Source organism: Sinohyriopsis cumingii, chromosome 13 (assembly GCF_028554795.1).
Source record: "Sinohyriopsis cumingii isolate HCF-2022 chromosome 13, ASM2855479v2, whole genome shotgun sequence".
Taxonomy (NCBI): Eukaryota; Metazoa; Mollusca; class Bivalvia; order Unionida; family Unionidae; genus Sinohyriopsis; species Sinohyriopsis cumingii.
This window is the reverse complement of record NC_142973.1, coordinates 8,285,982-8,303,775: the sequence shown is the minus strand read 5'-3', so window position 1 is coordinate 8,303,775 and position 17,794 is coordinate 8,285,982. Positions and strand designations below refer to the sequence as shown.

General features: G+C 36.5%; 1 protein-coding gene across 3 annotated transcripts in view; it reads left to right on the top strand.

The window, feature by feature from the left end:
• LOC149784915 (uncharacterized) overlaps positions 1-16,581 on the top strand; it is a 133,841-nt gene extending 117,260 nt beyond the window's left edge. For all 3 annotated transcript variants that reach the window (XM_089978508.1, XM_089978509.1, XM_089978510.1), the window contains 8 exons: positions 72-541; positions 1,897-2,054; positions 2,966-3,180; positions 5,824-6,047; positions 6,831-6,989; positions 8,021-8,150; positions 8,880-8,979; positions 9,739-16,581. In XM_089978508.1, the coding sequence (XP_089834634.1) occupies positions 72-541; positions 1,897-2,054; positions 2,966-3,180; positions 5,824-6,047; positions 6,831-6,989; positions 8,021-8,150; positions 8,880-8,979; positions 9,739-13,313 (5,031 nt within the window). In that variant the 3' untranslated portion in view covers positions 13,314-16,581. The remainder of the gene's footprint in view (positions 1-71; positions 542-1,896; positions 2,055-2,965; positions 3,181-5,823; positions 6,048-6,830; positions 6,990-8,020; positions 8,151-8,879; positions 8,980-9,738) is intronic.
• Positions 16,582-17,794: the final 1,213 nt, after the last annotated feature.

The window sequence follows — 17,794 nt, the reverse complement described above, 5'->3', positions numbered from 1 at the left end:
GAGAGAGAGAGAGAGAGAGAGAGAGAGAGAATGTTCTACACTGAAAAACACATAACATTTTATAACAACAGGTTTTCCTGACTGATAAGTACGGGTCCTACCTTCTTCCTTCTAAAATACCAATGGAGGAGTTTGAGGCCATCGAGACAACAGCAAGGCGATACTGGCAGCAAAACATGGACACGATCAACACAAAGCGTGCAGAAATAGAAGGGGTCCAAGACAGCCTCACTACCGAACGGACGGTTACTTCGACAGTGGTTGATGGTGCGAAGGTCTCAGCAGAGTCCAAGCCTCGCGGCCAAAGTGACGGTATATCCAATAATCAGAGTGGAGGTTTGGAAGGGGAAGGTGACAAGGAAAACATCTCCGACACAGTACAGTCCTCACGTCGTGCCAAGACAGACGAAAAGAAGGAGCAGCAGCTGTTAAAAGCTTTGAGGGAACAGGAGGAGGCGCTTCCTGACGTACCCCTTCTCACACAGTGGTATAAATTGGATGAAAATGCTGTACCACCCGTCTATAAGCTTCAAAACATAAGGTGACTACATACAATATAAAACCCAACACTTTAAATTAATTTTGTTCACGTTTATAAATACTTTATTTTGTGATGGATATTTTCAAGGGACCGAGGGATATTTTTTATCAGGGGCAATGTTGATAACAACACCACATTCATAAGCTCCTCATGAATAAGACCAAGTGCCGACAAAGTTCTGTCATTATTTATTCAAAAATGAACTGTTGTAAAGGCACCGTCTATAGTCGCTTATAAGACGAAAAAAAATTGCAAAGAACAAAGATCATGATATGTTGTGTCATAAAGCATTGAAGGTTAGGGCCTATGGTGTTTGTTCTACTGATTACTCCTAACAAGTGCACAGAATCAGATCTGCCGGCTGGCTTGTGCAGTTTGCAGTTGAACTCATCTTATAAGCGAGTACAGAAGGTAATAAATTCAAAATTACAATTACTATAAAAAGTTGCAGTAGCTGAGTACAATTACAGTTACCCTATCACGCTGAAGGAATAAATTGCAATTAATTTTAACCGCTCCGGTGGCTTAGTGGTTCGAGCGTCCGCCTCGGAAGCGGGAGGTGGTGGGTTCGATCCCCGGTCGAGTCATACCAAAGACTTACAAAAATGGTACTAACAGTTGCCTCACTAGGCGCTCAGCATTAAGACGTTTGTGTTAGGACTGGTCGGCCTGGTGTCAGGATAATGTAAGTGCTAGACATCAGTATAAACTGCCACAGTGCATACATCGTAGCGATATGACTGAACAATTGTTAAAACTACGTTAAAAATTGTAATCACATACCCACAATTACCTTTTGTTATCCGGGTAATTAGAGTACAATTACAGTTCTTCTGTTCAGTCTGTCACACCACACAGATCTCATTGGTTAATTCACGATTTGCACAGAACGATGGCCTTCATACTCAGAGTTCAACTTAACACACTGAATTTTTTAAATCTAATTTTGCAAAATTTGCAAACAATTCTTTTTGTCCTCTTTTTATCTCCGTTATTCTAATCACACTGTTATGCTGTAAGTCGCTAATAACAATGACAAATAGAAATTGTAATTTGAAAGTAAGTATCACTTTGTATTATTTTTCCAGAATTTGTAATCAATTACAATTACTGATTACTCTTTGGCAAGTATTGATTAAAATTACAGTTTTATATTTCAAGTAATCAATTACTTAGTTGATCACTTTAATAATTACTTACTGTACAACTCTGTTCACAGCATTGCAGGTAAATAGCCCAGACTTTTTAAAAGTGTATTCTTTATAAGAATAATGAAGCAATATTCTTGCCTAGTAAAAGTTTCACGTGTTTGAAGGTTGGTTAGTTATTGAACACATGTTCTTTATAAAATCCAGTGCGGTGTACAAAGACATTGAAAAGGGAGACGCAACCCATCGAGATATAGCGAAAGGGCAATGGAATGAGACAAGTGGAAAAATATTGAGAATCTTTCAGGAGTACGCACCCAAGGTCATCACGGATCCGTATGCACTCCGCAAATACTCAGTGTCTTGTAAGTTTACTTATAGTGACTGCGTGACATTTAAAAAAAGAATGTTTTCAATTATTTGAAACGTTCATTGGGAAAAAGGACCAGGAAGTTCTTTTTATAATTAGTCAGATATTAAAAAAATTTCATGATACTTTTGAGAGACATTTTGTGTTTTTCATTGGGAAAAAGGACCAGGAAGTTCTTTTTATAATTAGTCAGATATTAAAAAAATTTCATGATACTTTTGAGAGACATTTTGTGTTGATATTTCTTTATAAATAATAGGCTTTTCACCTAAGGGCCGAACGTCTGTACCAGCCGTTTGCTCTAGTAAGGTAGGTGGCACACACATAATCTGTGATTGGTCATGCAAGTGGAACGCTGATATGTATTCGTATTAAACAAGCAGTGAAAATCCAACGACATTCTGGATGTTCCCTTTAATCACGGATTTGTGGTTGGTATTTATTAATAGTCAAATAGGCTATGTGCGTCGTCTGTGGACCACTTTGTCGGGCATATTCCTAGGCCAGTCAGTCAGTTAGATCTATATGAAATTCAACCTTCCTCAAAAATTGAAATGTTTGACTGAATCAAGGTAGGGACCCGCTTGCTACCGGTATTTATAATGGGTTCTCTGCCTTGAAGTGTTGTCAGATTGTGTGCATTAAGCTTGTGTCCGTACAGACACTTTTATGTTCTCTTGGAAATATGTGTGTCAGGCGGAACTACTTTTAAAGATTTCTTATGCATTTAACTTCCAGTTATGTAATTAGGTCGTGAGATACTCATAGTTTTAGCTTAATCTGTTTCTGTAACAGTAAATGACCGTAGTAAGAAAAGTAACAGTGTATTATCTGTATAAATTACTTTAACAAATACAAACTGTATGCTGTTTAGTCATCATTTACCGAAAACATTTTACGTTTCAGTGCTTGACATGGAGTTGGAACAAAGCATCCTAAAAGCGGAGGACATGTGTGGAGACCAATGTATGGTTGTCAGGCGGATTATTAAAAATATGGTGAACTTGTCGGACGAGGAAAACGCTGGCGAATTTCTTGACCTTTATCCATCAATGCAGAAACGGGCCGACAGAAAGAAATATGAACAGTTAATAAAGATTCGTGATGATATGCTGAACAAGGTTGGTTAATCTTCACCAAACCTTCTTCAGATTCATTAATCATTTAGGGCCGGATCAAGTCAAATGTTTTTGGGGGTGGGTTCCCAAAATGGTCAAAAAGGGGCCTGATTTTTCTAGAAAGGGCACCAAAGCAAATGGCTTTGTGTCTCTTTACTGAAAATGTACATAATACCCAAGGAACGTGCGCAATAATGAAACTATGGTCAAATTTCAAGTGGCAAGTGACTATACGGTTGTGCGTATATACGTCTTTTTAGCGGTGGAGGTGGGGTAGGGTGGGGTGGGGTGGGGTGGTGATGTCCGGCAGTTCTGGAATCCCCCCCCCCAATCCGGACCTGGTCAATAGATTAAATGAATCTTTCTATTGTCTTATTTGTTAGAACAAGTGATCTCTTGAAATAATAATAATAATAATGTAACGCCCCACTCTTGGTAAAGGGTGTGGGTTGATTGGCGGATTGTACCTTCTTTCAAGGTGTCTGCTTTATTCGGTTCTCGTTATCTAGGAGATGATCGCCCTGGGGTTATTGCCCGGATGGAGTAGACTTATAGGTAGAATAAATATAGATCTAAGCAGATATATAGAACAGAATGGCTCGAGCCCCCGGACATAAAAAACAAAATTTAATCAATTACCTAAACAGTGGTGATAATATATTACATTAGGAAGATACACTTCTTTTTGGAATAAATCTTTCACCGAATTTCAAAACACAAATATATTTATAAAAATAGCCGATCTGTTTTACTGACAGAATTAGTTCATCATATGATCGAGTGAACAATCGAAGTCATCACCTTGTACAGTTGCATAACCTACTTAGTTTGGTTCACTCCAATTTCACTGTAGCTGTTCTCTATCCTTTCCCATTTTTTCTTTCTTTTCCTTTTTCTCTCCAGCCTGCCTACTGTTTCGTCTCCCTTCGACCTCAAACTTTGTATGAGTAGGTGGATATGTAAGCATGTAGATACACAGATACTTGGATACGTCAGTGCGTAGGTACATCTGAAAATACGTCTGGGAATACGTCTGAAGACTTATTTTCCCCTTTTAAAATAAGCAGATAGCAACCTAAGTTTTCTGTCGGTTATCCTACTGGGGACAAATCATTACTCCCTTCTTGTTATTAGATGTTACGATCGGCATTCATACAGATACCAAGGGCTATTTAGTCAGACCAAGCATGGCAGACCAAAACAATTCTGGTTTCATAGGATTAATGTACTTCCTACTTGCTAATTCATCACTTCGCATTAGCACACTGGGCATAACCGATCCGTTCTACTCTCAATTATACAAATGAATGAATACAATTCATTAAATGGCTGAACTACTCTATTTCAGTAAATACACACATTCAAGTCTCCATCATTCGTGAAATCATCTAAGATCGGTGAATACAAACGGACTCTCGTAACTCATATCAACTAAAGTAATACATGAAATTCTTAGAACCTAATTCCTATAAAAACAAGACGACTAATTTAAACAATTCTACAGCCTTATATAAAGAAGATTATTGTACGAATTCATATATATATATATATATATATATATATATATATATATATATATATATATATATATATATATATATAAGCTCAACCCAGTTATACTCATTTCAAGAGAATTGATCTACGAATTTAAACAGCTAAATTCATGCACATATTAATAATTCAGGCAAAACATTATATTGGTATCAACGAATTTAGTGAAATTGACGCAAAAACCTTTGTACTTTCAAGCATTCATCGCTTCTACCGCCAAAATTGTGACCGCCGACCTTCCAGACATCTCTTGGATAAATATTTTTCAAGAGAATTTCTTCCAAATTCACTCTCGGAGTTCCCTGTACCTTTACTCTTGCAGCAAAGCTTAGACTAATTAGATTTTTCGATGGGGAATATTTACAGCTAGGAAATTTCGTGTGGCAAACCCCTATTTAGCGCAACCAATCAGGAAGAAATGTATTTACCGCCTTTTATAACTAGGAGCCAAACTTGCGGTCAGCTTGCCCTAGGTTTTCGAATAACTGTTTCTGGAATTTTTCAAGGTGGACAGTTCCATTATGAAATCGAAGTTTAACCGAGTCCCTAATAGTCCCTCTCGCGGTATAAGTAAACGAATGTTTAATTTAAAAATCTCTACCTCTACCGACCAGACATTAGAAATTATTGCAGTATAGCGATTTAACAAGCACATGTCTCCATAAATCTAACTAATTGTTCTCTGGCCCCAAACTAATGTGCTTTTCGTAGTTCGACATAAATTTGCCCCTCACAAATACTACTACTACTACTACTACTACTACTACTACTACTACTAATAATAATAATAATAATAATAATAATAATAATAATAATAATAATTGAGATAAAGAAAAGGGAGGCTGGGAGGCACCTTTTCGGGGGAGATGTGCTGTTGTTTTGCTTACAGTTAACAACAACAACAACAAAAACAAACAAACAACAACACCCATTCACTGAACACTGGATGACATTTTTAATTTCCTCTTTTACAGACGATTACAAATTCCAATGCATGCTTCGTAAGACAATATATTATTTGTATTGATAGTACCTTGGAAATGGCGAGAGTAGATTTTTGTATGACACTTGGTTGTAATTTTTTTAATGTTATAGGTTTCTGGGCCCAATGTCTTAACGTTTGACATTGATTGGGCCCCAGGAGGTGTTCGTCTGGGAGGAGATCGGAGTCACCAAACTTACCTTGACCGATTCTGCAAGCAGTTTACCGAATTCATACAACGGAGACTAAAACAAGGTTTTGAGGAGTCGGAGTCGCGTGAACAAACGTCAGATCTCTACAGAGAGGTTTCACAACACGTGAACTACTGTCATGAAAGGTGGGCAGTGCAATCCTTTACCAAGAAATATATAATAAACATTTTTACATATTTGCTGAAGACTATAATTTCAGTGATGTAACTAGAAGGATTGCAGTTTTTCTAGTTGGAGTTTAGATACTGTTTTCTCTTTGATCACGACCCTAAGGACTTACAACCAATCTCTGTTTGACTGGGTGATAAAGAAGTCGTCAAATGTAGGCTTTGATCATTTTATCTTAATGGGGGTGGGGTAGTGGGCGATGCACGTGGGCGGAATTAGCACTGTCACTCTTTTGTTGGAAAACTGCTTTTGTTTCCCTTGTCTGTCCATATGAGAATTTTAATTGGTGAAACGTGTTCTGCTGTTAATGAGGAAAAAAACCATTTCTGACTGGATGGAAAGTTTCTGCTATTATCCGTACCCAACCTACGACCCTGACCTAACCCCCTATCTTTCCACTCCCACTTTCTAAGAAAACATCGTTGATGCAATACTGATAAATACATTTAGCAAACAAGATTGATTTTGAATGTTACATCGCAGAACCAGTTAGGTCAAGGATTAAGTTTCCTGGAATTTTCACATATTCTGTATTTATTGAACGTTGTAATAGTTTTCTAAGCTGAAACTTTGTTTTTCAAGATTGCATAGCTCTAATGATACCTTTTGCAGCTTAATTTACAATTTGTATTCCTGCTGTCTCGTAAAGGATACTTATATCTTGTGTCAATTTATGTACGCTGAAACTGGTGTTTTTTGGGCAAGATCTGAAAACAAAAGCGAATATAAAAATTTTTCAGATCTAAGACATTCCAAGGTCGAAAAGAGATTTTGCAAGACATAAAATCTTACCTGAGGTCGGACTATAGGTGCCCTCTCGTTGTTCATGGGCAACCCGGATGTGGCAAGACGGCCATCTTATCAAAGGCTGCGAAGGAAGCACACAAATGGTTGAAAGGGTAGGTAAAAACGCATTGCCGACTAATACCTGCATTCATGATATGCATACACTAAGCAACATGTATTTAATTTTAATTCTGTACAATTTGAATTCTGTTCAACACTTATCTATTACCAACATGTCTCTCTAGAAGCAGATTTTATAATTGTTATATGCGCGTAGAGACTTTCCTTTGGAATATGCATTTCCTTCTAGTAGTTATAAATGATGACACATTGTGGATTCAAGTCAATTATTAGTTTAAATGTCTGAGTTTATTTAACAAGATCGAAACTACCGTAACAGTTTCAACCATTTTAGCAGTGTTATACTTTCAAGGTGTGCATGTACATATAAAAAATTATGCATTTTTCCTATGTGTTTGTAATAATCATTTAGATTATCTCATATTGCATCTTGTGGCTCAGAAAAAGAAATGTTATTGGTTCATAAGACCAGAAAGGAAGCACTTACGTATGCATGCATACTTCTTTTATACTTTGTTAATATTTGTAAACAATAATGAAAATATATTACTGTTCTTCATTTCTCGAAATTCGTTATGTTGTGTCTATGAATAATTGTAATTATAAGAATTTAAGCTCTTTTTTGCACGATTCATGACGTTAGCAAGCTAGAAAATTGGTTACACAGTCTACACAAATGACCTTCAGTTCGCGTCTGCTGTTATACATTTAGTTATGAACACGACTTCGTGAATGCTGCAAAATAATGAAGTTCAGTTTTTCAATGTTTAACAAATGGTAGTTGCTCTCTCTTCTTTTGAAATTTCCCCCCAAATTTATATATTATACAAATTTGTTTGTGAAACAAAAATAACCTGATATAACTATTCCTTCAATATTATTGAAGATGTTGTACCTGCCTGCTGTATACCAGGTTATCGCCATATTTATAGAAATAAAAACGAATGCGATCATACGTGCTATTCATAATAATGCCTTAAAATATGGTTGACCGGTATGGCTGATACCTGGTAAATGAATAAAGTATGTAATTTTTATTTTATAATGATAAATCAAATTGCAGAACGAGCGTTGCTGTGGTGATACGTGTTATTGGGGTGACAACGGCATCGTGCAATATCCGCTCTCTCTTGCATGGAATCTGCCTCCAATTGTGCGAAATTTTCAACAATGATCCAGAGCTTGTGCCTGATGTAAGTCTTGCATTCAGACTGGTTTTACTCTCTACTGTGAAGTATCTCTCAAAAGACCCGACATACCAGTTGTCATTTTGTCTGTCTCCCGTTCTTCAATTTACAATTATTTTCTTCAATTTGCCGATTATATTAAAAGTCGTACTAAAAGTTTAGAATGCTAAAGGGAAGGAAAACAAGCTTTATTATTACAAGAGAGGAAACTCGTCAGATACTTCATAGAAACCTAATTCCTTTGTGCTGTACATTCTTAATTCGGCCATAATAACAGGATTGCATTCTCTGGTGGTTTTACCCATTGGTGTATTGTTATCTTTATGTAGTCTGTTTCAATAAAGTCACACACACACACACACACACACACACACACACACACACACACGCTTTGATTTGTCAGAAAACCTCTCGTCACTATAAACTATTTAAATTGCATGAAATGTATCGAACTTGCTTGTCAGTTGTTCATTAGGTCCTTTCCCAGCGAAATAAGCTTTCGTTCAGTCTTATGAAAATTTACCTAATGCTGAAGCGAGGAATCTGAGTACTATGGTGTGTCCGGAAAAATTCATTGCTTGATATTTTCCAAAACATTTAACCTGATCCTTTAATAAAAAGGCAAGAAAGAACCGCGCAGTTTTTCACCTATTTTACATGCATTTGCTATTCAGGACATGGTATTTAAAGAATATGACCTGACATATTTTTCATGCCTTATTATACTTTTTGTAGGATTACAAGGGACTGGTAAACTATTTTGCACACAGAATCAGTCAGTCCAGCAAGGATCATACTCTAGTCATCTTTATTGACTCCTTAGATCGTTTGACAGGTAAGATTTTGACATTTTGCATGCATTTATGTCTTTCTTGTGACGCACAATTCTGAAAAGAACGTGCATCGATATGTCATATGTCATACTGAACCTAAAATCTATATCTCATGTATCATACTGATCCTAAAATCGATATCTCATGTATCATACTGATCTTCAAACATTAATAAAATAAATAAATAAATATGTAAGTAACTAAATAAACAAATAAATAAATAAATGAATAAATAGATAAATAAATAAATAAATAAATAAATAAATAAATAAATAACTAATTAATTAGCTAACTAACTAAATAAATAAACCAAAACGACATCCCATGAAGATATTGCTTGATTATGCTTTTCACTTCAACCGAACTGAAATGTGATTTTAAAGGAAAGGATACCGTTTCCTACTGCAAAAGTCTGGGAATTGGGGCAAAATGTTTCCTTATATATTTATAAATCTCTTAGGAATTTACTTGCAAAATAGTTTGCTAAGTTAGAAGCAAGAAATGAGATGATATACATAACTTAGTGAAGATACAACTTACAAATTACAAAATGTCGCGAAGACTTCAGTGCTAGATTTTAAATATCAAGACATTTCTGTGACATTTTAAGTACTAAGACAACAAAATAGTTTTATGAGGTATTCAAAAGCAAGTTTGTTGAAATGCATCTTTTTAATGAAATGTTACTATTTCACATGAATTCTTCATATTAAGTACACAATTTCACAATGTTTAAAAAGATCATTTACACATATTTTCAGATGACCACGGTGGTAGAAGCATGTCTTGGCTTCCGAGGGAGCTGCCACCACATACTCGTGTTGTAGTATCAACACTTCCAGACAATAAGTTCGAATGCTTGGAAAACATGAAGAAAATATTTGCTGAGAGAAATGATATGTTTTTGGAAGTGGGTGACTTGCATGAAGTAGATGCTATTGCCATATGTGAACACTGGTACAATAAACAGAAAAGGACTGTTACCAGTGATCAATATGAAGTTCTGTTGGAAGCTTTCAGAAAATGTCCATCGCCTCTTTACTTAAAACTTATCTTTGGCGAATCTTTGTCCTGGTCATCCTATATGCCTATAAACCAAATCAGGTTGTCAGACACCGTCCGAAAAATGGCTTCCTTCAAGTTTGGGCAACTTGAGATCAGGCACAGAGAACCACTGGTGCGAAGAGCAGTTGGCTATATTACAGCTTCGAGAAATGGCATTGCAGACCCGGAGATGATTGATCTTCTGTCCTTGGATGACGTTGTCATGGATGATGTGTTTTCGTGCTGGAAACCACCAAAAAGGAGATTTCCGACGATCCACTGGGTTCGATTGAAAAACGATTTGAATGATTATCTGAGACTCTGTGCAGTAGATAATGCTCAAACTATGCAATGGGATCATTCTCAGTTTCATGAGGCAGCAGAGGATCGTTACCTTACTCAGAGAGATAAAGCTCCCTCATATCACAAAGCACTGGCTGAGTATTTCATGGGAACGTGGGCAGACAAACCAAAACCATATAGTGGCAACGACAAGGGAGCGCTACGGTACGTTGCAGCTCAGCCTTTCTACTTTGAAGAAACTGGACCAGATGGAAAGATCAAAGGCAGAAAGTATAACCTCCGAAAAGTCAATGAGCTCCCATATCACTTGCTGAATTCTCAGCAGATGGATTTATACAAATCAGAGGCAATGTGTAACTTTGAATGGGTACTTGCAAAACTCTGCGGGACATCACTCGGCGTCCTATTGGAAGAGTATCATATCGGTTTAAAAGTGGTTGATCCTAGTGAGAAGGAACTGAAGACTTTATCGGACACATTGCAACTATCTGCAAAGGCTCTGATGAAAGATCCTAGGCAGCTGGCTGGTCAGATGGTAGGACGCCTTCAGGGCATTCTAAACCGAGACGTTCCATCCACCATCGGCGATCCAACAAGATATCCCTGCCTGCATGGCTTCATTGCCCAGGCCAAAAATACATCCATTCCAACGTTGGTGCCATCTATTGCATGTTTGACTGAGCCAGGTGGTATTCTCTTTGATCTTCTGTCGGGACATTCAGAGCCAATAACGGCAGCTTGCATATCCACTGATGGCCAGTGGTCACTTACTGCCTCTAGAGATAATACGTTGAAAATATGGGACTTGAAATCTGGAAAAGTCATCTTGACCATTGAAAATATCGGAAGAAACGTGACCAAGCTTAAGACTGCCTATAACAATAGGTATGCGGTTACAGTTGAAGGAAGCGTCATGAAAATCTGGAGCACCAGGACGAGGGAATGTGTTTTCATAGCGGACAAATATGTAGATCCACCGGTGATAACCACAGCAGCAGAAGGAAAGTTACTGGTAGGAGTCTTTGATGGTATTAATATGATGCGAACCTGGGATATGGATGACAATTTTAAACTCATATGTGAATCCAAGCTTGAGGACCAAGGCATATTCAAAGATGACTCAGTTGTAGTGGCACCAAACTCATATGGTGATTATATCCTCCACGCGTTCCGCGGTGGCAGCTCAGCAATAATTAAACATGCAAGGACTGGAAATGTGATTCACGTTCTAAAATGCAACGATGCTTCCTCGTCTATTGCAGCTCTGGCCATTAGCAGAGACTATATGATCCTTGCCTGTCGTCAGCATTATATGAAGTTGCATGAAATCTATGTACTTGAGCTTTTTGACGCCAAGAAGGGGAAATATCTTCGAACTATTAGGGGCTGTGTAAACGATCTTGTTACTGAATTGCACATCAACTTGGTAGGATCACACGCTATTGCAATTTGTGCCTCAGAGGCATCAAATTCATCCAACATTGCAATCTGGAACTTAGAGACTGAGGACCATAAACATCTTGCCAGACATGCTGGTGTTTCCACTATTGGTGCATGCGGAGATTTTCGCTACTGTCTAACTGCTCAAAAGGATGACAAGACTTTGCGAATATGGAATATTAGTTCCAAAATCAATCAGCCGATGCCAAAATTAAAAAAGTCACTTGGCGTTGCAGAGATTCACCCCGTGATGGAAAACCCACGTTATGTGATAGCGCGCCAAGTCCATCATGGTCCTGTCAGTATCTGGAATGTAGCAAAAGCCAAGTGCCTCACAAATGCTGTGCGAATTGAAAGAGGCCTTTCAGACACTAGTGATATAGTACTGATACGCAACACAAATGTGATTATTTTGACGGAAAAGGGGCTGAAAGAATCGCGTCTTGTTTACAAGACAATTCTGGTGTATGATTTAAGACAGAAACGTTATACAAAGAAATTAACTGGTTGCTTCATCGTCCCATCTCCCCAAAACGAGTATGTCTTGCTGGATGATAAACATCTACTAGGACCCGCGGACACAAGGAACCATTTTATAATTTGGAGCCTAGAAAACGGGAAAGAGCTTTTCAGGATCAAATCAAATTTCAAGGACGTCCTCAGAGTTGGAGTAGCCGAGTCTGACCTAGCGCGATCTCTCAGTAACAGAGCGTCCACAGCTAAAATGACGCCTTGGGATCGACGAATTGAGACAAAAGACGAGAGACAGAAACGTCATGATATAGAAAAAGAGGGTGAAAGGAAAAGACTTGAGGAGTTGAAGAAAGAGAAAGAGAATGGGCTTGAACAGTACATCGTGAGCGGAAATATGCAGGTGATTGTCGCATCCTTTTTTGCCCATCATCTGTGCGTTTATGACATTCCAAGTAAACTTCATGTTCATACCTTGGAGAACGAGGACTCCATGATGTTTCTTCATGTGGCAGCGTTGAGCTACGACGGAAAAACCCTAGTTCATACCAACTACGACGAAAAGAACAAGATTAGTTATGTGACACTATGGGACACTTTTGAGGGACAGGTGAAAAAAAGGTTGAAGCATGAGACTGATGTAATAGCAATAGCGATGACTGATGATGCTTCACGGGTTGTTTTCGGCAAAGCAAGCAACGAGATGCGCGTTTGGGATCCGATGAAACAAAATGGAATGAAGAGATTGAAAGGCTTTCCAGGATTGAATTTCGAAGCAAACAGCAAGATTTTCCTCGTGAACAATGGTACAAAGGCTGTAGTTCTTGCAAAGGACATCTCAATGTGGGACCTCGAAAATATGACTGTTCTTGCAACGTTTACTCCAGACACCAAGATAGAGTGTTGTGCGATTGCTCTCAATGGCCAGCTTGTCACATTTGGTGTTCATGACTTCTCTGATCTCGTAATTCTTAAGCTGTACGGGAAAGGAATCAAACAAATTGAGGATACAGAGGGAGAGGACATCTTCGGGGAGACAACTGGAGATACATCAGAAGAAGAAGATGAAGAAGACTAAATTTACCGCATGATATAGTCATGGCTCACAAATTGCCATCCTTAACTTCTAAGTCGTAGTCTGGTATACTTTGCATCAGTCTTCATAAACTTTAGATAAAAGCTTCTCCTAAGAAGCCAAATACTACTTTGATGTGAGAGTATGAAGCATTTGAATACGGGACATCGAATAATCACTGGAGTTGAATACTACAACAGCTTTAAAGGAGATCCGTGAAGGAAAAACCTTTATATAAATAATCATATATTCATATGAAGGAATAACGATGGATATAAACTGCATTGTCAACAGAGATATTGTAGTGGGTTCAGATAATAAAAGAGGCATTAGACTTTTATTGAGAAGGCAAATACGTGTTAGGTTTAAAAATGAGATAAACTATAGTATTCTCACACAATCCCGTTCATTTGTACACCCTCCAACGATATTAAAAACAGAAGGCATCAATGACATTACAAATGAACAAAACTTGGTCATTTCATTGATTTATAAATTCTAACCAGGGGGTCCACAATACTGTCAAGTTGTTGGAGTTTAGAATCAAACGGAAGTTTCTTTAGCAACACGGTCATAATATGTGATTGGGTCAGCCTATGTTTTTAAGCAACATATAAGATGCAGTTCACCGTCCTTGAAAATCTCAATAATTCCATAAGTTTTGGATTTACATCTATTTGAACACATGTATTCAAGAATTCCTCCTATTTGTTCGTTCAATAATGCTTTAGAAATATTAAAACTAGACACTGCAAGTAATGGACGCTGACAACACAGTTTTTACTGAAATAGACTGTTCTAGAAACCAGAAATGGACAGCGAGCAGTCTGTTCGCCTCGTTACATATGGAGCTTCCGTTTGCGTTCAATCGCCAATAACTCGACAGTGTTTGGACACCTTGGCAACAGGTTAGAAATTATAAATCAATGAATGAAATGACTGATATTTTTTGCATTTTATTTATATCCTTGATGCTTTTCGGTTTTAAAATCGGTAGTGGTACAGACAAACGTGAGGGAGTGCTACTACTATAGATACAAAGGTTTTAATGCGCGAAAATTTGACTACTCGAACATCAATTATTCGAACACTGGGAATTTTCTGAATTACCTGATTTGTCCCTGTGTTAAACGTTCTTTGCGATCCCAGATGCCTCGAATAAAAGATCTGGTCCCGCAGCTCTTTAAAGTTTCGTTCCATAGTATTATGTCATGTGAAGATATTCTGTGGAATCGGATCTATGTACGCGAAGTTCTTCTAAAGCACTATAATGGAAGCTGGTGTTCAGATTTCTGTGTTGAAAAGTATTATTATATGAGCAGTATTTCAGCAGTGTCATTGCAACTACATGAAGTTTATATTATTATTACTACAGTGTCTCTTACCACGCTGTTCACTGACACCATTAAAGTGACCCGCTATGTTATTTTGTGTTTATTTTCGTTGGTTTTAACGGAACTTTTAGTACTTTAGCTATATCACGCTAGGGAAATGGGAGCAAAGTACTTTTCCAGGGACATTCCGAGACAGCGGACCCTGGTTGACCTGGACGGATATCGAATCCCTACTTTTGGATTGCGAATTTATCTACCAACAGATCTACTGCGGTTCCCTCTTTGTATAATAATATAGTGAAAAACATAATAAGGCATTTAATGGGTTAAAATCATATTATAATTTCATCCCATTAGCTCAACACTAAAAAACCTTAAGTGAAATAAGCTAAGTACCAATTAAATAATGTGATCAACTTAATGGGAACCTTGCCCATATCTGCGTAATAAAGGGTAGCACAGTATAATGAAGGGCCTCACTGTGAGAGACTTTTATACTATTCAGTATGTTAGGAGTAATTATATGCATGTATGTATGTATGTATGTATGTATGTATGTATGCACGTATGTATGTATGTATGTATGTATGTATGTATGTATGTGTGTGTGTGTGTGTGTATGTATGTTGTATGTATGTATGTATATATGTATGTATGTACGTACGTACGTACGTACGTACGTATGTATGTATGTATGTATGTATGTATGTATGTATGTACGTATGTATGTATGTATGTGCGTATGTATGCATGTATGTATGTATGCATGTATGTATGTATGTATGTATGTATGTATGGTAGGTTTTCTGTTTTCTTACTAAATATTCCTAAAGTTTCTGTGCAATTCTGAATTTTTACATTTTTTAAATTTTACCTTTAGTTCGCAGAATATAGCCACTATTGTGCTGAAAAACGCTCATATGTAATATTTCTTATGAATAATGTTCACTTAAATACATTATCATTTTCGGACTGCCGCAATTTACAGCCAATGTAGTGTTCTTTCAGGTAATTATTATATTATTTGATACAAAATCAAGAACACTCACATGCCTACGAATATACGTGTTACCTATTTTGGTGTGCATTTTAGTTATTGAATTAGATGCTCCCTTTGTTTCTTTGATTTTCGTTGTTGTTGTTCCTAACGTATGTTCATACATTATCATGATTGGTGCTGATTATTATTATTATTATTATTATTATTATTATTATTATTTGCCGTCCAAGTCTGACGATTCCGTTTGCAGACCAACATTTCATCCCTTGACCGATGTGAAGTTTTGTTGCAAGCCAATCTGATGTTCACAAAACAATATGTTCTGTCTCGTTCTTCCCTTAAGTTTGTTTGGGTTTATTATTATTATTATTATTATTATTATTATTATCATTTATTTATTTATTTATTTATTTTAATATTATTAATTGTGGCCTCTGAAAGATGCTGAAGGTCCGCGGTAAATTTTATATCATATGGAATTTGTAGGGTATATTCTAATATTCAGAAAATATATATTCTAAACAGAAAGAAATTTCAATTTCAATTTCAAAATAGTTTATGAATCCCCACTGTGATAAATGAGATATACTCAAATCTTGTGAACTATCCATGGCATATCCGTTTTGTTTGGTTTATATTCGTATTTTATTTAAATTTTCTATTTTCTGGAATTGTTGAAGTTTTAGTATTATTCCTTGCTAAAATGTAATATCTCTTATCTTTATACAAAACATAACTTTTATGTGTATTGGAGATTCTTCTTTTGTACATGTTATTTTAGATGTATATGTGTATTACACTTCCCTTTCTTGTATCCGTTTAATACACATCTCTTCATCGGATGTGTTATTTGAAGTGTTTCTATAGCATTTACAGATGCATATATATGATCTATATCAAAATTTACTACAGTTTTCAATAAAGTTATAATGGTCTAGATTTCTCATCCTTCTTATTGCCCTTTGTGTGTGTGTGTGCGTATGTGTGTGTGTTTGTGTGTGTGTGTGTGTCTTTACGTACGTTCCCATTGGAAATAGTTCTAAGTGAGTACTTGTGAGACTGGTTTGTCTTTTGAAAATCTCAAAAGATTGTTCTCTTTGTCTCTGTCTGTCTATCTGTCTGTGTGTCTGTCTGTCTGTCTGTCTCTCTTTCACCAATTTCGGAAATGAGGATATCACAAGAAACTAGTTTAATATTATATTAGTTCAAAAGCATTTGAAATCCTTTGAGAATGTATGTAGTGAAGGTATGCAGTGATTAAGAAGGTGACGGAATCAAATTATTAGAAGCAGGAGAAAATGGACAAAATATACATTATATTATAAAGAAATATTGTAATTGAAATGACAGCGTAGATTTGCAACCGGTTATTACAACTTATATCTCCGCTTTTTTCACCTCATTCGTACCTTAATTTCAGGAATCAATATACGCCTCGTAAAACCAGGTGCTATCAAAAGAAAACATGTACATGTTATATTCGCTATAATAAATAAATGAATGCTATGAAAAGAGGTCGACGGTTGAATCATTGACGATGCGATAAGTAGGGGAGGTAATCAAGATTGAGGCAGATTAATCTTTAATACCTATGACCTCGTTGAACCCATTTAATTGCTTGTTTGCACAATCGGAGTATTCTCGGTCTTTTTCATGAAGAATCCTCAGATATCTCTCAGATACATCTATTTGAATTATTACATGACGGGATCACATTACGAACTACTACTCGCTGTGTATTTGAAAACAAAAATATTGAGACAATGAAAATATATGCTCAAAGTATTTAATTTAACATAATATTTCTTTGTGTTACGACTCTTAAAATATGTATATATATAAAAATAAGTGAAACCAATAATTTAAGTAAAATCAACATGTTATTTATTTCTGTTAAGACGAAGTGAAAATTCAAGACACGCTTACAGAATTGTGAATTAAGTCCCAAATAATTCTCCTAACTTACTGATCACATTTCACAAAAAATATAGAATGGTCTGAACAGTTCCAACGATTTTGAATGTCCTGATGTAACGCAAAGATGCAGTCTATAATGTCTTTGAATAAGTTCATAAAAATCCAAAGTAGTTTATATAAATCATAAAGGTGAACGAACACTTGAATAATTCCGATGAATATTTTAAACAAGA